The sequence below is a fragment of the Hipposideros armiger genome, unplaced genomic scaffold, assembly GCF_001890085.2.
Source record: "Hipposideros armiger isolate ML-2016 unplaced genomic scaffold, ASM189008v1 scaffold_305, whole genome shotgun sequence".
Classification (NCBI taxonomy): Eukaryota; Metazoa; Chordata; class Mammalia; order Chiroptera; family Hipposideridae; genus Hipposideros; species Hipposideros armiger.
The window spans coordinates 281,254-304,134 of NW_017731655.1; the positions used below are offsets into that span (position 1 = coordinate 281,254).

Genomic DNA, 22,881 nt, shown 5'->3' on the forward strand with positions numbered 1-22,881 from the left:
TTATCTCTTAAAATTCCATTGACTCCATTCCCACACTCTACTCCACATCGCGGGATGATTTTGAGATTCATTTCTATTGTTGCATATTTTTGTAGTTTATTTCTTTGTGTTGAGCTACTTTAGTATATTATAGATTGCTTTATTCATTGAATTCTTCCTAATTTTTTCCTAATTTTAAAGAACCTTTTCAACAATTACATGAGTTTACTATTGGTACACAAATGGTGTGTAATAAACTCTCCAAGAAGAAAGTAGCTCAGTGGTATTCAGTTTATGTTCATGGATCTGTGGGTTATCTGGCTCTGCTGATCTTGGATGGACGTGGCTGAGTATCTCTGCTTTGCACTGTAGATGTATGTAAGTTGGTCAGCTCTGTTCCATTTTTTTCTTTTCATCCTTCTTTGATTAGCAGTGTGTCTATGCATGTTCTTCTCATGGAGATGGCAGAGGTACAAAAAAGTGGAAATATGCAAGGCTTATTAAAGCCTAGAATTATAACTGGTACACTGTCATTTCTACCTTGGTCTATTGGATAAGGCAAATCATATGGCCAAACTTGCAGTCAGTTTCTTTTCCCTATCCCCAGGCCCAAGCCACCATGGACATGTTTTCTGTTCCCTGTGGTTTTTGCTTTGCTAGAATGTCATATGAATGGAATCAAAGGTATGTAGTCTGTTGTGTATGGCTTCTTACACTAAAGGATAATGATTTTGATATTCATCTATGTTGTTGCACATATCGGCCCTTTGTTCCATTTTATTGCCTAAAAGCTTTTTTTTAGTTAGTATTCATCTTGATGATTTAGTGTTCAGGCAACTTTAAGTCCTGCTCTCTTAGTTATGACTTATGTTATAATTTAAGGATGTAGACTGTACAGAACAGAGTTTTTACAAAGCAAAGGAGCCACAGAGTTTCATAGATAACGTTTAAGTCAAAAGTTGATGCTGGGGGGAATTAGATTGCAAGGGTGAAAGACATGCAAGAAAGATTTGAAAATATCATGTGAGATATGAGAAAACAAGAGAGAAAGCTGAAGATACTAAGATTAATACAAGGAATGGATCAAAAAGAGGCTACTGGACAAGTTGTGTAGAAGGTGTGCTAATTTTAAAGCTATACTTTTAGTCAAAAAGGACTTGAGATCATGGTCAGATGTGGGTTTATAGCAGATTGCTATAATTTTAATTGCTTGCACTGAACTCAGGACAAATTCTGTGCAGCCTATAATGTGTCAATTAAAAAAACACAAAAAAAACTAGAGCTGATTTCATGAAATCCTCGTGGCTCTGCTTCAGTTTCCCCAGTCTGTGAACAAACCTCCAGTATTGCTGTCCTTGTGTTACCTTCGCTTGTATGTTTTTCCCCGGTCTTACTCATCCTTCCCAGTGCACAGAGGGCCTGGCAAAATTTCCATAAACATTTACTCAGTAAATGGATGGATGTTCCTCAGCTTTTCTGACCATTCTCTTTCATGTTTGTCCCATAAATGTTGAGCGTATATTTATAATTCCTATCAGCACTTTTATTAGATGTCCTACAGGTAACTTACACCTAATCAATAAGTAACTGAGCCCTAATCAACAGACCTCTTTTTTCTACATCTTCCAACCTGAGTAATGGCATCACCAATCCTGTTGCTACTGAAATAATTTCTGGCTCTGGGCCCTCCCTTTTCTATATTTTTTGGATTTATATGAGATTCTCATGATCTCTTGAGATTATGGCAACAGCCTGATAACAGTTCTTTGTGCATGAATTAAAACGTCCTTATCTCTGGGATTGGATAAGTGCTATAGGGTTTTCAGTTTTTACCTTAGTTGTTTACATTGGGACTCGATTACGTATGTGTGATGTGTCTACTCAGTGTATTTCTGGGCAACATCTTAATATTTTTTTTAAATTTTAATGCTAATTTTTGATTAATTCATTATTTCAAAGAAGATATATGAGAGAGAAGAGTGAAATATTCTAGTGAAACTCAGGTTTTAATTGTGCTTGACAATATTTAATTGTGAAGTTCAATAGAAATGGCTAAAAATACAGTTTTAGAATTATTGATAAAAGTAACTGTTTGTAAACTTATTTGAAAATTTGTACCCAAAGAAACCTTGTTCTTCGCCAGATCATTTGTACTTTGTTTCCTGAAGAGTGAGGGTTGAATTTATGTTATCAGTCTCATATGGATTTACTCTGAAACTATTTATTTACTCATAAAATGACCTGATATATTGTAAGAACAAAATTCTTGGTTAACACTCTATCCTGCAATTCTAAAATACATTGCATAATTCAAACAATGTAACTGTATGCAAAATGCTCCTAGTTTGATTTTCAGGTGATAAATTGAATGCAGGTGTTCATTGTTTACCTTATTGTAAGATAGGCTATTTTGTTTCTACTTGAAACAGCCTGAACATGGATCTACAAAGGCAGAGTGAGAAACCTGTGCATGCATGCCTTTGATTTAATTTTTCTCTAATGTATATATTGTTCTTTGTTGGGCAAGCTTCCCAAGCTGCCTTGCAGAAATAATACTGTGAATGATTTTAAAGCTGGAAGGATAGATATGTAACCGGATTATTTGTAGCCATAGACCATTACATAATTACCATAAAACAATGGTTCCTAACTTTATTGTCTGTGTTATAAAAGCTCTGAAAGTTGTGAAATATCTTCCCAGAAAAATAACCACATTATACACAAAATATTTTTTTTCCCAGAGGTTTTTTCAGTCCCTCTGAGTCCTATTCATTTACCTCAAGTTAACAACTCTGCTACATTTTTGTACATTGTTTATGGGAGTAGAAATTGAAACTACCTTTATAGAAGATAATTTGGAATTATTTATCTAATTAGAATGCATATATTCCTGTTTCTGGGTAAAGATAACATACTGAACATGTACTTAACATTACCCACTATTCAAACCTTATTAAAGCTACTAGAAAGGGATTAAAACCAACATGGACCTGTAAGAATAAGATTAAGAGAGGGGTCGATGGCAAACAAATAGCAGGAGAGCAGGTGAGTGAGTAATAACTGACACAGTTGATCTCTGAAGGCTGAATTATAAAAGAATTGTAGGGAAAGCTAAGAATTAAAATTGTCTACAGTAGAATTCCAAAAAGTTCAGGACGTCATGGCACCAGGTACCTCTAGAGCTGAGTGAAGAGGGACAAAATGAGGTGGGTTTGCTGAAAACTATTTAAGAAGCAGTGTGATCCTTAAATCACTTTCTGTACGTTATGGCCTCCCACTCCCTCCTACAGAGGAAGGTGGGGTGAAGTACTCCCTATATCTGGGGAGAACATTGAATGCAGTTAGGGCAATGAATGCCTTGCCCAAAACAGTGACTAACAGACCATGTGCATACTCTCTGCCGAATGGGAAAACTCACGGCCACTTCTCCCCCTCAACAGCCAGCATTCTGGTAGCATGGCTTTCCCTCCTGGCCAGAAACTGGAAGACTTTTGTTTGGGTAATCTGTTCAATCTAAGAAGAAATACCTAAAAATACTGTCCTCAGAGGTTCTCCAGTAAATATCTCAACCCCATCACCCGACAGTAAAGTTTACCCTACGGAAACTCCACCTCTGTGCTCATTGCTTAATAGCTTTTTCATCTTCCACTCTTAAATATAAGCTGACAGGTATTAGCATACCATGTAAAGAATGCACTTACTGTGGAAGGTAGAGACCAAAAGAAACAAAATAATAATATGGTGGAAGCAGCAAATATATAGGGAGAGGAAAACTTTTAAAAAGTTAGTATCAGGCCGGCCGAGTGGCTCATTTGGTTAAGAGTCGCTCAAATGTGCGAGCTCTGAGCAACAGGGTCGCTGGTTCAATTCCCGGTCTGAGCTGAGCTGCCGCTGAGCTACCAACATGTGGCGGGATGGCTCAGCTAAAAAAAAAAAAAGTTACTATCATTACAGAGATAAAAGTTATTTGAAACATGAAATAAGATCAGAATGCTAGAAAAATAAAAATTTAGAGAATAAAAAAGATCTGGGGTTAAAAATCAATCTGAGGAACTCTCCCCTGTAGGACAACAAAATAAAATATAAGAAACAAAAGAAAATTAGATGTGCAAGCAAAGGAAGCCAAACTCAATAACAAAAGTTTCCAAAAAAGAAAACAGAGGGAAGAAAATATCAAAGGACTATGCAACAAAAAGAGGTTTTAAAAAAGTTATCTCTTATATTCCCTTTCTCAGAAAGCTATTAGAGGATTTGTTCCACAAAAATGAGGGAGTCGAATCAAGAAAGATTATATGGGACACAGGAGATGGGAGATCTGTGACAGGAGAGAGACGAAGATTAAGATGATATAGGGAGTTTTTAGGATGATAGCTATGTGGCTGGCAGTGGACAGCCAGCCCATGTTGAAAAAAATCAGACAACTCAAAAGGAAAAGACTTCTTCAGGAAAAAAAAAAATTGGCAAAATGCCTTACGTGACTGAACATCTTGAGAATAGATCTAGACAAATAGCTAAGTATTTGCCGTTGAATGATTCGTATGTATATAGAAAACCAAACACTTAAAAGATAAGTTCTAATTCCAGGGAAAACAAGAACTTGTGCAGGAAAGATATTATAATATATGACTTGGCAGTGAGTGGTGTTTATATAGTCAATGATGTAAATACTCAATATTGATTCAACCAAAATTATGATACAGAAGGGATGGGGAATGGGAAGTGTTAGTGTGTATTGTGGTGAGGCTGGGAGGAAAGAAGGCAAATTCTTCTTCCATAGATGATGGCCAACTTAGAAAATCACGAGGCAGCATCACAAGTATGTTATTTAGCGGTATGGTGTGATAGGTAGACTATTCGATCCCAATCCGTCCGTCTTCTGCCACAGTGTTCTCCTTTTGCACTCTTGCCATGGCCTCCTGGCAAGTGAAGTGTATTTCCTTGCCCCTTGATTCTGAATTTGGCCTCCCAACTTCTTTGGGATTTTAGCAGATGTGATATAGGCAGAGGCTTACATGCGCTTGTGCTGTTCTGCTTGCCCTCTTGTGCTTCTATTGTTGCCTTAAAAAAAGCATACTCTGGTTGGTTGCTGCTTCTCCAGTTTGGCCTGCAGAGTGCAACCCATGGATCAGAGCCTCCACAGCCAACCCATAGCTCTGCAGCTTGGAAGAAGAGTCATCTCCGCCATCCCACAACTGTGTGAGTGAGAAAAGTTTATTGCCACATGCCACTGAGATTGGTATGTATTTAGAAGGAAAATGATTGCCTCTGGGGAAGACAAATTAGGGTGAAGAAGGTGGGGTAAACTTTTTCATAACTATTCTTATATGGATATGTGCTTCTTGAAGCTGTGTACATGTATAACTGTTAATATATGAACTGACATTCATAAAATAAGTAAACAGATTATATGATTAATTTGTAGTTGGAGTTTATAAAGGAGATCTAATGGGTGGAAAAAGAGATTGAGGTAGTTGAGGTGTTCATAATAAAATTTTTCATGCTTTCAACCATAGTCTCCTGGTTGATCAGGACAGGCTAAGTAAATGGAGGTTTTCTAACCAAGAGCAAATGGAGATTTTACAGGGTTGGTTGCCTCAGTGAGATAACAGGTCAAGTTTATTCTAATGAGAGTAGAGAGTAAGAGAAATGATGGATGGCAGTTCTGGTGAGAGACTGAGTTAGAGAAAAAGAAAATTCAGAGGAGGTGCAGGTAGAGGTAAAACCAAGTTTTCAGGTTTGACTACAGGAATTAGTTGTTCAAGTGAAGAAAAATGTCAAGGAAGCTTGTATTGTATAGAGTAGTTGGAAGTTGGTGCACACAGACCTTGACCTCAGCCAGTATATTGTCAGTCACTGGGCAATGTAATCAGATAGATGTAAATTCTAAGAAGGAATAAAAAAATGATAGATGTCAAAAACACTAACAGAGATGAAGGTTACCTTTGGGCATTTTAGTAGACTGGGCACAGTGAAGAAAGACTCTCTGAGCTTGCAGATATCTCAGTAGAAACTTACAAAACTGAAAAGCAAAGAGCAAAAACTGGAAAAAAAACACAGAAGAAAATATCTAAGACCTGTGGAATAACTACATACTCATAATGGGAATACTAGGAGAAGCAAAGGAGAAAGAAAGAGAATACTTGAAGCAATCATGACTGAGACTTTCCCCCAAATTAATGTCAGATACAAAATCCTAAGATCCAGGAAGCTTAGAGAACACCAAGAAGGATTGATGCCAAATAAACTCTACCTAGGCATATGATATTTAAGCTGCAGAAAATCCAAGAGACAACCTTGAAAAAAGAAGAAAAACACCTTACCTGTAAAGGAGCAAAGATAAGAATTACATCGAAGTTTTCCTCAGAAACCATGCAAATAAGAGAGTGTGGGGTGAAATGTTCAGTGTTGAGAGAGAACACAACACCAACTTAGAATTTCTACTCTTTCAACTTATCATCCAAAAATAAAGGAGTAATATAAGACTTTCTCAGACATACATTGAGAGAATTTGTTGTCTGTATATCTTTTTTCCAAAATGTTAAAAAAAGTTCTTCAGAGAGAAGGAAAATGATGTGAGTCAGAAACTCAGATCTACATAAAGAAAGAAAGCTTTTGAGAAGGAATTAGTGAAGGAAAAAGGAAAAGATTTAGTTTTCTTATTTTTAATTGATCTCACAAATAACTGTTCAAAACATAAGAGCAACAGTGTATTTAATGTATTCTTATGTGTGTGTGTATGTATATTCATATATATAATTTTGTGTGTTTATGTATAAGTGAAATGAATGACAGCAATGATACAAGGGAGGCAGGAATTAGGAATATTTATTTTAAGGTTCTTACACTACCTATGAAGTGGTACAGTGTTATTTAAAAGTAGACTTGGATGAGTGGTAAATGTATATTGCGAACTCTAGGACAACCACTAAAAGTAAAAAAAAGAAAAGAAAAGATAAGAAAGTATAACCAACATACTAAAAAAGGAGAAAAAAGGAATCATATAAAATCCTCAATTCAAACCACAAAAGGCAGAAAAAGAACAGAAACAAAGAACAAAGGGCCACAAACAGAAAACAGTAACAAATATGGTAGATATTAATCCAACTATGTCAATTACTTTAAATGTTAATAATCAAAATACACTGATTTAAAGGTAGAGATTGCCAGACTGGGTTAAAAAACAGTATCCAAATATATATTATCTATAAGAAATTCATTTTAATTAGAAAGACATACACATTAAAAGTAAAGGGTTTCAGAAAGATATGCTATGCTGACACTAAGTAAAATATAGTAGTTATATTAATTTCCAGAGCAGGCTTCAGAGAAAGTAGTTATCAGGGATAAAGAGGAATATTACATAATGAAAAAGGAGTCAATTCTACAAGAAGACATCAAAATCCTTAACATTTTGTACCTAACAGCAGAGCCTCAGAATACATGAAGCAAACCTTGTGGAACTGCCAGGAGAAATGGATGAATTAACAATTAATAGTTGGAGTTTTCAATGCCCATCTATTATAAATGGACAAATCCAGCACGCAGAAAAACAGTAAGGATATAATTGAACTCAACAACACCATTGATCAATTGGATATAATTGACTTCTATGAACTATGTTATCCAACAATACCATTCTTTGCCAGTTCACATGGAACATTCACCAAAATAGGTCACATTCTGTGTCATGAAACACACCTTAACAAATGTAATATAGAAATCAAACAATGTCTGCTATCAGACCACAATGCAATTAAACTAGAAATCAATAACAGGAAGATAGATGGAAAATCCCCAAATATGTGGAGATTAAATGATACACTTCTAAATAACACATTGGTCAAAAAATAAATCTCAAGGGAGATTAAAAAGATATACAACTAAATACAAATGAAAACACAACATCAAAATTTTGGGGTGGGGCAAAAAGCAGTACTTAAAGGGAATATACGTATTGAATGTATATATTAGAAAAGAAGAAAATCTAACCAGTGATCTAACAATCCATATTAGAAAATTTAAAAAAAGAGCAAATTAATTTCAAAGTAAGCAGAAGAAAAAAAAATAAAAGAACAGAAATTAATGAAAAAGAAAATAAAAATCGGTAGACAAAATCAACAAAACTAAGAGCTGGTTCTTTGAAAATATTAATAAAATCAATAGGCCACACTAAGAAGAAAAGAGAGAAGACTCAAATTATTAATACCAGAAATGAAATAAGGGACCCTTTACAGAACCAATGGGTAGTAAGAGGATAATAAAGAAATATCATGAAAAATTCTATGTCCTCAAATTTAACCTAGATGAAATGGACCAATTCCTTGAAAGACAAAATTTGCCAAAACTCACACAAGAATAGACAATCAGAATAGGCCTATATCTATTAAAGAAATTGAATCAATAGTTGATAACTTGCCAAGATAGAAAGTGCCAAGCTCAGAGGGGTTCACTTGTAAATTCCAACAAATATTTTAGGAAGAAATTATACAAATTCTCTACAATTTGTTCTAGAACATAGAAGCAGAGGGAGGTCTTCCTAAATCAATCTGATGCCAGCCTAATACCAAAACCAGACAAAAAACATTACAGGGAAGGAAAACTACATACCAGTATCTCATGAACATGAATGTAAAAATTCTCAATATAAATCTGTATTAGAAAATTCCATATTAGTAAAAAGAATCCAATGATGTATGTAAACAATTACAAACTACAACCAAGTAGGATTTATCCCAGGTATTCAAGGTTAGTACAACTTAAAAAAAAATGTTGCAATACATCACATTAACAGGATAAAGAATAAAAATCAAATGATCATTTCAATAGATGTAGAAAAAATATTTGATAAAATCCTGGACACATTTGTGATAAAAACTCTCAGTAAACTAGGAATAGATGGGAACTTTTTCAACTTGATGAAGACCATTTACAAAAAACCTACAGCAAACATTACACTTAATGATGAGAAACTAGATTCTTTCCCCTTAAGACCAGGAACAAGGCAAGGATGTCCCCTCTCCATTTTTTTTAAACATCTAAATGGAATTCTTAGCTAATGAATAAGACAAGAAAAGGAAATAAATATTCAGATTGGGAAGGGCATAATGAAACTCTCTTTGCAAATGACATAATTATCTATGTAGAAAATCTGGAATAACTGAGAAAAAAAACTCTTGGAAAGAATAAGTAATTGTAGAAATGTTGCAGGATTCAGGTTAATATATAACAGTCCATTGCTTTCCTATAGACCAGCAATGAACATGTAGAATTGAAAATTAAAATCACAACACCATTTACATAAGTGCCCCTCAAAATGATATGCTTAGTTATAAATCTAACAAAATATGTATAAAATCTATGTGAAGAAAACTACAAAACTCTGATGAGCAAAATCAAAGAACTAAATAAATGGAGAGAGATTCCATGTTCATGGATAGGAAAGCTCAGTATTTCAAGGTGTCAGTTCTTATTTCCTTATGTGTGTATATATATATATATATATATATATATATATATATATTGTATATATATGGTGTTTATATATGGTGTTTATATATTATATATATAATGTGTATATATATTATATATATAATGTAATTTTTATTAAATTTATTGGGGGCACATTGGTTAGTAAAATTATATAGGTTTCACATGTACATTTCTATATCATCTATGTATTGCATTGTGTGCTCACCACCCAGAGTCAGTTCTCCTTCCATCGCCATATATTTGACCCCCTTTACCCTCTTCTACCACCTCCCTCCCCGCTTACCATCTGGTAACCACTAAACTGTTGTCTGTGTCTATGAGTTATTGTTTGTTTGTCTTGTTCATTAGTTTCTTTCAGTTTGATATCCCACATATGAGTGAAGTCATATGGTTCTTGAATTATTCTGTCTGACTTATTTCACTTAGCATGATATCAAGATCCATTGATGACACAAATGGCAGTATTTCATCTTTTCTTATGGCCGAGTAATATTGCATTGTGTATATGTACTACATTTTCTTTATCCAGTCATCTATTAAAGGACACTTAGGTTATTTCCATGTCTTGGCCACTGTGAATAATGCTGCAGTGAACAAAGGAGTACATATATCTTTACAGATGAAAATTTCAGACTTTTTGGGTAGATACCCAGAAGAGGAATTGCTGGTTTGTATGGTAATTCTAAAGTTTTTGAGGAATCCCCATACTGTTTTCCAAAGTGGCTATACCAATTCATATTCCCACCAGCAGTGTATGAGGTTCCTTTATCTCCACAACCTCTGCAACACTTGTTATTACTTGTCTTGTTGATAATAATCATTTAACAAGTGTGAGGTGATATCTCATTTTGGTTTGGATTTGCATTTCCCTAATAGCCAGTGAATTGAGCATTTTTTCATGTATATATATATACATACATACATATATATATATATATATATATATATATATATGTGTGTATATATATATATATATATATATATATATATGCTGGTGGTTTTTTTTCTTGGGAGAAGTGTCTGTTCAAGACATCTGCCAATTTTCTAATTGGATTGTTTGTTTTTTGTTGTTGTTAAGTTGTACATGTTCTTTACATATTTTGGGTATCAGCCCCTTATCAAAAGCGTTATTTGCAAATATCTTCTCCCATTTGGTTGGTTGCCTCTTTGTTTTGTTGAGGGTATTTTTTGTTGTGCAGAAGCTTTTCAGTTTGATATAGTCCCAATCATTTATTTTTGCTTTACTTCCCTTGCCTTTGAGGTCAAATTCATAAATACCTCCCTGAATGCAAGGTCCATAAGTTTAGTACCTATGCTTTTCTCCATGGAATTTATTGTTTCAGGTCTTATGTTTAGGTCTTTGATCCATTTTGAGTTAATTTTGGTATATGGTGACAGCAGTCTAGTTTCATTCTTTTGGATGTGGCTTTTCAATTTCCACAGCACTATTTATTTAAAAGGCTTTTTCTCCATTTTATGTTTTATGGTATATATATTACACACACACACACACACACACACACACAGAGGGTGCCAAAAAATGTATACACATTTTAAGAAAGGATAGAACTATTAAAATTGTAATACACAATATATTTTTATTCTCATTTGTTTGTATGTTTTTGTCTCCCCTTTTATTTCTTCTTTGACTCCATTTTTCTTTAGTAGCATTTTGTTTAATCTCCATGTATTCATGGTTTTCCCCACATTCTCTGCAGTTAATCTCCAATTTCAAAGCATTGTGATTGGAGAATATGGTTGGTATTATTTCAGTCTTCTTAAATTTACTGAGTCTAGTTTTGTGTCCTAAAACTAGACTCAGTAAATTTAGTCTATCCTTGAGAATGTTTATGTGCCCTAGAAAAGAATGTATAGTCTGGTGTTCTGGGATGAAAAGCTCTGTAAATGTCAGTTATGTCCATCTAATGTGTCATTTAAGGCTGATATTTCCTTATTGATTTTCTATTTCAGTGATCTATCCATAGCTGTCAATGGTGTATTTAGGTACTCTACTATAATTGTGTTTTTGTCAGTTTCTTCCTTTAGCTCTGTTAGTAGTTGCTTTGTATATTTTAGTGCTCCCTGATTGTGAGCATATACATTGATAAGTTTTATGTCTTATAATACATAAAATACATACATACTATGTACTGTATGATTCCAAGTATATGATTCACGGAAATGGCTGATCTATGGAGATAGGAAAAAGTTGAGTGGTTGCTGAGGATTGGGACAGATTGGGGATGAATAGGAGGAACACAGAGAATTTTTAGACAGTGAAAATACTCTCTGTATGATACCATAATGATGGATACATACTGTTATACATTTGTGACAACCTATAGTCTGTAAAACACTAAAAGTGAACACTATTGCACACTGAGGGCTTTGGGTGATAATAATTTATTAGTGCAGGTTCATCAGTTTTAACAAATGTCCCACTCTGGAGGCTGTGAGTATGTGGGGTATGGGGTATATGGAAAATATCTGTATCTTCTGCTCTATTGTGCTGTGAACCAAAATGCCCCCGTCTCAAAGTCTATTAAAAAACACAATAAAAAAAGAGCCCAAAGGAATTAAAATTCTGTTGCGACCTTCAATGTTCATAAAAGTTCATATTCTGTCCTCAAACATGATATATAGTTTTTCTGGGGCCATAGTTTTCTGTTGACAATCATTACCTTCGAAATTATGAAGAAACTGTTTCATTGTTTTTCTAATTTTTGTTGTGGCTATTAAGAAGTCTCGACCACTTTGGATTTTTGCTTCTTTATAAGAGACTTTTTGTTGTTGCTGTTAATTGGGCTTGGTGTATTTTCATCTATTAGCTTCTTTATTTCATAAGAATTTTTAATTTGGAAACTCGTTTTCTTCATTACTGCAAATTTTTTTTTTTTTGATTTGGTTGTTTCCTTGTCCTACCCTTTTCTGTTCTTTCCTTCTGTATTTTTTAGTTTTTTCCATATTGGACATTGTGGTTGTCATTGGTTATTCTTTTCTCTCCTATTTGTTTTCCAGCCTTTTAAATATTATATTATCCTGTCGTATTTTATAAGTATAAATACTTTATTATTCTGGGCTTATTAATTCTTATTTTTTAACTGCATAGTTTCTAGTTCTTCCAAAATACTTCTTTTTTCTTTTTTAATCTATCTTTCATGTTTGAGGTTTTCCTTGGGTTTCCATTAAATCTGGGCTTTCTGCTCTTTTTATGTGTTGGAGATTGGTTGGACTTGGTGGGTGCTGTAGATGGGGATGGTTGATGCGAGCTGCACTATAACATGACTGGGATAGATGATGCTTTGGGGACCTCTGACTATAGTGTCCTCAGGACTTCTCCCTGGGGAGAACATAGTTCTACACTATTTTGGGCTCCAAGTTTAGAGAGGCATAAAGTTCTGAGTGTTTGTGTGTATGTGTGTGTGTGCATGTGATGTGACGAGTAATATCACTGTGACCCCCGTGCTGGATAATAAATGTTGACATTTTATGCAATTACATGTTCATTAACTTTTTAATTAAAATCTACCATCTTGCTGATTAATTGCTGTTTGTTCCGTCTGTTCTTTTTCTCTTTTTCTGCCTGCCCTTGTATTAATTTCTTAGTTTTTATGATTCTATCTTATCATTATTCAGTTCTTATTTTTATCTTTAAGATGTCTGTTTCATGTTTGCCTCGAGTTTAGTATATACTTGTACATCTAATCACAATGACCTTCAAAACAATATTATACCAGTTCATGAGCACCCAGTAGCAGTTTGCTGAAGAGGAGACTGCAAGTGGTTCTAAACTCCTGTGATGAGTGTGGCTTCCAGAGGTTCTATATTCTCCTAGTTGCCTCCACTCAATATTTAGCAATTCGTTGAAATTTTTAGCTGATTTCTTACCTGCCTGTATGGCACCCAGTCTTTTCCTTTTGTGTTCTGCTGTCGTTGAGCCGGTGATAGCATCCTCTTTCTCCTGGGAGGAGGCATGGCTTTTTTAGATTTAATGCTTACTGATCTTCCTGTGACCTCAGTTCAGGAAAAAGTTTATCTGCTTTTTCTTTGGTTCAGAAGCGAGCCTAATTTTTCCAGCTTTCCATACCCTAGACAAAAGTAGAAATCATCATCAATGGTCTGGAGAAACAGGAATTCAGAATTTCCTTTGCCATTAAACATGAATTTTTTGAACTTACTGCAAAAGCAAGGTTTTGTTGCCAAAAAAATGACCAAAACCTCCCTATGTAGTTGCAATATTAGTCCATACAATGAATGTTAAATTCAGACAGCTCTTTCTGCCGATTGCTCAGTCTCTGTTTCTGGTATTTATTTCATATATACGTGACCCATAATTTTCCTTGCTTCCCATTGACCGTGGTGACTGGAATCCCAAAGACTTTATGCAGCTCACGGGCCGTTGCCATCTTGGCTGGTCCGTCACATGGCTGGCAGGAGCGCAGCATCAAGTAGTAGTACTCTTACCCCACCGGCTGAGACGGGAAGGAACTAGCTGTTCTTATGGGCTCCTCTCAATATGCACTTTGTGAGCACTTTCAAGGCTCCTCCATGGATGTGTTCAATATCTTGTCTCTGGAAAGAGCCAGGACTAGGGCGCTTGCTAGCCATCTTTGGGATTTAACTGTGTGTCAAAGAGAAAACTCTGTTTACTGTACACGTGTCTCACGTACACCTAGATGAGAGTGTGCAGATTTGGGAACTACAAAGTGGAGGTTGACCAAAATTCATCTTAATTTATTTGAATGTAACTACTGCTCATAATAGTGTATTAAAAATGAAAATAAGAAATATGTCATGGTATGTAGTACATCAGGGTAGAAGATTGAATCACAGACTGTTCTGGTTAATTTGGGACTCTGTGTATAATGGATGGTTATATTTTCTTGTCCATTAACTTCATGAACAAATATAGTTAGGGTTTTGAAACGTCCTGTATGATAAAACAGCATTGGCAAAGGATGCTAAATGTCATAATCGTATTTGTTGCCTTCTAGCTGTCTTTCTCACATGGATGTACTGTTTCTAAAATGCAAAGCTACCAGATGTCTAAAACCTCTGTATCTTTGTATGGTGCCTTTGCCTGAAGGGTATCCCTGTCCACCAATTTTATTCAGTCTTAAAATGAAATATATTGTGTTAAATAAAATGCATTATTAAAAAAATAAAAAACCCTGAAATCAGAGACCATTTCCTTTGCGCCTTTCCCTGCTGCTGTCACATATAATTAAGTATGTTATTCCCTTATCTACTTCTAGGTACTCGTCTATTGCTGCATCTGTCACATTCTATTGCAAAATATTTGTTATACATCTGCCTCCCCTTCTAGACTTGAGCTCCTTGAGGACACAACACATGTCTCATTTATCCTGGTACTTAATACAAAGCTTGGGAACAATAGGCAATCAGTATTATTCATCTGAATTATATTATGTTGGTGTGGTTCTTCTTAAAATGCTTTAAAATGTTGTTTATATTTTACTAAATCTATGAGAAGCTTTTACATTTTTCTCATAATGAAAGACTGAACGGTTTCCATGTTCCTAATCAAAACATAAATCCTTTAAAAGGATATATTGATACTTAAGATATTAAGGTGAATAAGAGAGCTATGACCTGCAAATATAAATTGATATAAATGTAAGATAGGGGATTTGGAGTTTTATGAATATATATATTTGTTAAATCAAATCCTGATATGGTAATCCTCAGCGGTACCTTCAGGCATTTTAGAAACATATTTGGAAAGGTAGCTGATGAGCGGAGGAAATAAAGTGTGACATTTATCTGACACCTGAAACTGTTGAGGAAGTTCAAAACTAGGATTGCAACATTCCTATTTTCTTCTGGCTTTTAGGGCATAGGGAAAATTATTTTGTAACTTGATTGATAGCTAATTAAAGAGCTTGCACATTCTCTAGGGCCTTCTTTTTTGTGTATACAATTGAGTATTAAGTAAATGATTTAGTTTTATTTAAAATTATATTTTAACGTGTTAATTTCTTTTCTTTTTTTCCTACCCAGTGTAGTGACTATGACCTTGAATTTGGAACTGAGTGTTTGCATTTGGCTCTAAAATACTGTCACATTAAAGCCAAACTTGTGGAAGGATCACCTGATCTCTGGAAGGTAATGGAGCTGGTACTTTGCTCTGGGTCTCGTCTGTGCTTATGTCATTCTTAAAGACATATTCTACAAGCTGAAATACTTTCCAGGCCCTTCAGAAAATGGAGAAGTAGTATAGAAGCACTTGGTTTCATACTGAAACAATATTTTTTGGAGACAAAGGTATTTCTCCTTTGTCTAGGAGAAACAATATTTTTAGGAGACAAAGGTATGTTTGTGTGTGTGTCCATAATATTTAAAGAGTTAAAAGGGTCTCACTGGGTTTTCTAAGACATCAAAGTATGGTATGATTTTTATTGCTGGGTTTCAAGGAAATTCACTTCAACATAACTTATTCAAACAAATTCCACTTAGCCAATATATTGTTCACAATTTTGTCCTTGAACTCTGCATATAACCAGTTACTCTGCTGTCGTGCACTTAAGTGGATTGAGGATACAACACTGCTTTCCACAACAGCAGCATTTCTTTCCAAGCCCTGGGGTGGGAGCTCCAACTGAGTTGAAAGAATATCTGCATAGTTCCGACCATGTGGATTGGGTAGCTGGCCTCATTGCCCTCATTGATGACTAGGATTCTTCCTAGTAAGATTTGACTCTTCTAATGATAAACTTCTTTCTTTGGGGAGAAAATGAAGTGGTTGTAGAATTATCATACTGTAAGTTCCTTGAGCCAGGGGGTGTTTTACAGTGTGACACTCCTTAGTTTCGTTAGGTAGGAATGTGTTGAATTGGACAATAATATTTTGAAATAGAATTGTAAGGTCATTGCATAATTTTGAAGTAAGTATATTGCTGTTTTTGAAATACTGGATGAAATCTTTATAATGCATCCACCTAAATCTGATTAGTAAAAATTCTTCCTTACTCTAAGATTATATGAACCCCAAAGCATAGTTCCTCACTGACTTAAAAACAAAACAGGAAGCCCTATGAGTTGATTAGATATTTTGCACAGTAACATGATGGGCCTTGCTGTATGCTGAGATCATCTCATACATACATAAATTGTTCTAAGATTACAAAATATTGACATGCCTCAATTATTGCCCAGTAGAGAAAATTCATGCAGTATTATTGCTCTCTTAAGAATATCCAGAATGTCATCAGTCAGTAGGCAAACATTTTATTCATTTTGTTTATTCTTTTCTATATATGGCTCAGATGGCGATATACAATATTCATTGTGAGGATTTGGGCCATTACCAATTAGGTGTTTTGTTAAGGATCCAGACTCACATTTCTGCAGAACTCTCTTTGACTCTGCTAGACTTAGTTTGCAGGCTACGTAAAACAAAATGGAAACTCTGAGATGTTATATTGCGATTAACATGTCACCACTTTCTGGCTGCAATACCGACGTCTTAGGGTCTGTGATTATCTACCTCTTGTGGGTATCCTGAGCCTTTTGCAAACTTGAAAGGCATCCTGAGATCTGCAGACACAAGGAAAGCTGCACAGTACTCTTTGAATTTCCCACTTCATCTTCACAAATTCGTTTCAATATTTTTTTGGGGGGGAGGGGTGAAATCTCATATTTCGCTGCTTCCTCCAGCAGCACAGAATTAGCACTCACAGCTTGGCCCTCTGCTTCCCTTTTATGTACAATAAATGCCAGTGCACTGAGGCACCGACTGCCCGTTCCCAGTGCTTCTCTTCGTTCCCCTGTGGCATCATTTTCATGCGTGCTGTTGTGGGTTGAATTGGTCCCCACCAGAAGTCCTCATCCCTGGCACCCGTGAATGTGACTTTGAAAAGTCTTTGCCGATCTAATCAAGTTAAGATGAGGTCATACTGGTGTAGAGCAGGCCCTAAATCCAGCCTATGAGAATAGGAGAGGAGATCCAGACACAGATAATGGAAGAAGCCAGTGATGATGGAGGCAGAGAACAGAGTGATCCATCTACAGGCAAAGCAGAGCAAAGTATGGCCAACAACCACAAGAAGCTAAGACAAGGCCAGAATGGATTCTTCTCTAAACACTCCCAAGGGGGGAAAGGCCCTGCAGACACCTGGATTTCAAACTTCTAGCCTCCAGTGCTACGAGAGAATACATTTCTGTTGTTTTAAGCCATCCAGTGTGCAGTTGTTTGGGCAGCCGTAGGAAATGAGTACACATGCCACAGGGCGACATGGTCTTAGTCCCAGAAGGGTCACCTTCCTAGTATTACTTTCCAAACTGGGAGGGCGAGGGGAATCCCCACTCTTTTGAAGGATGTTTGAATAATGATGTGCCTCAACGGGATCTTGGAGTCCAAAGGGGCATGTAACGCAGTGGATTGGGCAAAAAGTCTTTCACGTGACAGTGACGAGATGTTTCTTTGGGCACCACATTTCTTCTGTTGAATGAGATGAAATGATTTTGAGTGCAAATATTACAGTTGTTCCAGGTTCCCTCATTCCTTCTTCTGCCTCCAGTCTCATCACCTTCCTACCTTTATATTCTTGATGTTTTCCTAGATATTTATTTAACCCTATTTAACCTCTTTTGATGGCATCGAGCTGTCTTTAGTATAGGCTTCTAATTTAATTTGTGGCCTTACCATTTTGTAAGGATAAAAAGTATTAAAATTGCTTTTAAACCAAAGCTCTACTGGGGCCTGGAGGAAACTTTTTTTTTTCTTCCAAATCACCATGGAGAGTAGAGGACATCCCCATGAATAATAACCAGCACCCTTTGCTAAATGGTGACCAAGCATAGAGGAGTACAGGACCGCCTCCCAGGGAGAGGGATCAGCTCTTGTGATTTCCCTGAGTGGTGGTGCCTTGCCAGGCCTTATTGGGTACATACTAACTTTGGTGAAATTTCATCTGGTTTACAGAAAAACTTCCATTTATTTAATTTGTAGGTTTTGTCCCAATATAATTAAATACTTGGTCACTTACTACACATACAGACTTTTTTTTCTAAATTGAACAGACTTCTTGTTTCTAAATTGTGAAAACCATCATCAAGGCATGAAAGATTTATCAAAGATTTATAACCAGTTATTTAAGAAATTTAACTGTGTCCCATTGTCTGAAAATGCTTCTTCAGAAGGAGTTTCTGAAGTGTTTGAATCATCACACCATTATTGGAATGGCTGACTTTTGAAGATTTCTATTTTTTGAGGCTGACTTTTTAGATCCAAGTATTTTAGCATCTTTGTTAAGAACAAAAGAAACAAAATAGTCTCACTTTTTGCTTTTTAACCTCAAAAATAAAATATGGTGGCATTGTTTCTTTTTAGAGGTTTTCATCTAGTTATGCAGTCTAGAGGAAAGAATATTTTCTACATAGATATAATTTATGAAATGGAAATAAATATAATAAATCACCCCCAATCTAAATTTGTACTTAATAAACATTTTATATCTTTAAAATTTAAGATTTTCTGGCCTTTAATTATTGGAGTTACATACTCATTTTCTCATAAGGTAAAAGATGGGAGAACAGTTAAGTATAGTGTGACTTATATAAGATGGTGGCCAAGTGGACTTGGCTCTGAAAAGTCTATAATTTATGGTGTTGAGTGTCAACAGAGATGGAACAACAAAAAGTAAGTGTAACAGTGTTTTCTGGAACTCATCTTGAGGTAGTTGAGAGAGCCCTGCTCTAGGAGTTGGAGGACAATTATCTCTGTGGCTCTCAGTTTCAGGTTTCTCTTTCATTGAAAAGAAAAAATCTCTCTCTCTCTCTCCCTCCTTCCCTCCCTTCCTCTCCTCTCCCTCTCTCCTTCTCCTCCTCTCCCTCTCTCCCTCCCTCTCCCTGTCTTTCTCTCTCTCTTCTTCCCTCCATCCCTATCCCTATCCCTATCTCTATATGTCTATATGTTAGCTAAACATTTTATTCACATGAAATATTTCACAGAAGCACAATCAAAGAAAACAGACAGAAATTGAGCTTAACTAGTTGAGTGGCAGATGTGGGCTTGGAGTCTCAGCTGCACAGAGCACCTGCCCTGGTCTCCGTGTGGCCCCTGAGGCTCAAATGGCACAGTGTGAAAACATGGAAATCAGAGGATTGAGGCTCTCTTCCATCTCTACAGAGTTATTTATTTATTTATTTTAAAGTGTTTTCCATAATGTGTTGTGTACGGTCAAAGAAAAACTGCAGATCTTGCTGACAGAAGAAAATCAACTTCAAAACTGATTACTAAACTGTTTTTGAAATTAAAAATAAGAAAAAGCTTCCCATATTATATAAGATTTTGACCGAAAAAGTAATTTATCAATTCAGAGCTACATTTTCCATTACTGTTCCCTCTGATGTATGTAAAGTGTTTTATTTACAAAGAAAAAAAAATTAATAAGGCTGTTTTAAACACAAGTTTAAAACAAATTTTACAAGCTTGTAAAAAATATTTTGTAGTTTATATTTATTAAATTAGTGTTTGAGAATTGTACTGGGTTGTTGGGAAAGTCATAATGCATTTTTGCTTTGAAAAACATAGAAAACTACATCAAGACTTTCCCGATGACCCAATAGTTGAGGTATTCAGTAAGGCTTATGTAGAAGATACTAATAAAAATCAAAGGCTTTAATCAGTATATGGTAGCTATCCACAGCGTACAAGAAAAAATGGGAAATGTATGAGTCTTTCTTGTTTATACAGTTAATAATTTAATACGAGTGGAGAAAGGACCTTTAGGTAATAAAAAAATATATTTTATTTAAAAGTGACTCTGATCCAAAAATTTTAAGTCTTGCAAATATGCTAGAAAAAAAACATTTTAGTATTTGAGACCAAGTTTTCCTTAACTTTAGAAACCCATCAAGATTTATTTGAAAAAAAAAGTATTTGCACAATTCTATTTTAATTTGGAATGCAGCAGTATTACCCCTCAAAGAAAGCAGGAAGGGATAAAAAAGGAATTATAGCAATTAGCCGTCTTCCCAAGTTTAACCTACACAGCAGAGAATTATAGAAAAAAAGCATTTTCTCACTTAAATTGCAAATATTAAGTCCTGATTTCAGATATCTAGTTAACTAGAAATGAAATTTGGTGATTTTTGTTATACTTACCTTTCCTTCCTTTCTACATAAAACCTTCCTATTAAGCAATAATGCTAATACTTTTAAACACTACCACATTTTCTTTGACATAGCACTTCAGTTACATTAATAAGATTTTGGTAAATGCTGCCATATAATATGTCAGTTTATTTAAAGATGTTAAAAACAAATCTTCAACCATTTGTAGAAATAGAATCCATTATTTTGAATGTGCTGATGTTGCTATAATTTAGAAATTGTCAGTATTACGTGTTTATAGTTTCCCCAGAATCAAGAATTTCCTTGGGGGCATAATTATATTGCTTTCGCATTCCTTCCTGCTCTGTTAAGTCTAATGAGGTTTATCTGTCCTTTAGGTGACCTACAAACGAGATCTGTATGCTGCTGAATCGATTATTAAGGGTACGTTTGGCCTTGTTACTCTTAGCTCTTGTGTTTCAAAAACGTAAGCCAGTTCAGAATTTCTCATGACTTGTTAAGTCCCAGAATCCTCAGAAGTATGAATGCCTGTAGGCCATGGAAGTCTGTGATTTTCTTTTTTGAAAAATAATTATGTTTTGTTTTATTTCCTGCTTGTGAAATATTATGATTTATGTTATATTGGTTTTACTTTTTATAAAGGAAATGCTTTGTTTGAGAAAAGTATGGGATACTGGCACTATCAGAAGTAAAAGTGTATTTCAATAAATGTATAAAGATATTATATTTTACTTTTACTATTAAGAGGACTGAATGCCCCCCCCCTTCCTCCTTCACTCGTATTGGTACATTAGATAGCACCTTCCGTATAAAATTTTTTTTTTCCCAAGAATAAAGTGGACCAAATGATTTTTTAATTCCTTATTGGTTATGACAATGACTGTAATTTTGTTTTGTAATTTTGGATATTACATAGGTAATAACCCTTATCTCACTGTTTTCATCACTATGACTCTAAGATCCCAGATACATGGAGGCAGTTTATTTAATAATCAGCAACTATTTATTACTGTGCTTAACACTGTGCTAGGAATGTAATAATCGACACACATGGGACATTCATTCTGTGTATTTCGCAGCATCCATTGCTTAAGTCAGGGTTTCTTCACCTTGGTACTACTGGCATTTCAGGCTGGGTAATTCTTTGTTGAGGGGACTGTTTCCTGCATTGTAGGCTATTGAGCAGCATGCCTAGCCTCTGCTCACTAGAAGCCAGAAGTACTCTCACCCCACCCCCCACGTGACCATCAAATGTCTCCTGACAAATACTGGGGGTGCCAAAAAAATGTATACAAGTGGACATTTTGGTCAACGTTGCTCAAGCAGTAGTTTGCCATAGTCAGAAGTGTCTGAATGCTGATGGTAACCACTTTGAGTACCCTTGTAATTGCAGAAGTCAAATGTGACTTGTATTCATCTTTTGTTATCGGTATATATTGAGTATTACCATTTTAATAGTTTTCCTTTCTTAAAATGTGTATACATGTTTTTGGCGTCCTCTGTATATGGTCCTAGCAAAAATCAGAGGGCTCTACCCCCAATTCTGAAGCAAGTATGGTGCCTTACGGTGTTAGTAACTGACTCCTTCAAAGATAGATTAGGGACAGAATTACATGTCCAAGTTTTGATTGATAGGTGAATTTGGAATTCAAACTTCAAAGTTGAAAAGAAACACTGAATCTGAATTATGCACGCATCAGCTAATTTTAAAATTTGGGGGAAACCTATTTAACTATCAATTGGCTTCACATTTAGAAAGCTGAAATCTTTTCTCTGGTCATGACATTTTATATTTATAGTTCACCCTGAATTTTTTTTTGGTCTTTTAAGAATATTGTATTTCCAAGCATTAATGTACTGTAATTTGTGTATCTGTATGTCTCTGTGTGTAAACAGATCACATATAGTTATAAATCAAAATGTTGACATATATTTACATATGTGCTAGGCGATGTTTAAACATTACTCTGTAGAAGTTGGCTAAACCATGATGTGGTTGTGTTACATTCTCAACACAAGGAAATATAAAACTCACTTTGGTTTCTTTACAAAGTCATATCTCTCTCACCTAGGTAAAATGGGAATGATCTATTTTGTGAACAGTTATTCAGTGGTTCAACTGAGGATTTTACACACTGGTGCCTATTTGTTATCAGAGCAGGCTTCTTATCACATAAAAACCTACATTTTAAGTGTAATCACAGGGGCTATAGTTTTGGAAATTGTCTACAGAGAGGAATCATTTTTCTTATCTAAGTCACATGGTCTAGTGTGCTCCCTTTATTTTTAAAGTATTTAGAAAGGATTCTACTTTT

At 35.2% G+C, this 22,881-nt stretch overlaps 1 protein-coding gene across 2 annotated transcripts in view; it reads left to right on the forward strand.

Moving 5' to 3' along the window:
- Positions 1 to 22,881, forward strand: part of CRPPA (CDP-L-ribitol pyrophosphorylase A) — a 223,251-nt gene that overhangs the window by 53,659 nt on the left and 146,711 nt on the right. For both annotated transcript variants that reach the window (XM_019659886.1, XM_019659887.1), the window contains 2 exons: positions 15,490 to 15,594; positions 20,944 to 20,989. In XM_019659886.1, coding sequence (XP_019515431.1) covers positions 15,490 to 15,594; positions 20,944 to 20,989 — 151 coding nt within the window. The remainder of the gene's footprint in view (positions 1 to 15,489; positions 15,595 to 20,943; positions 20,990 to 22,881) is intronic.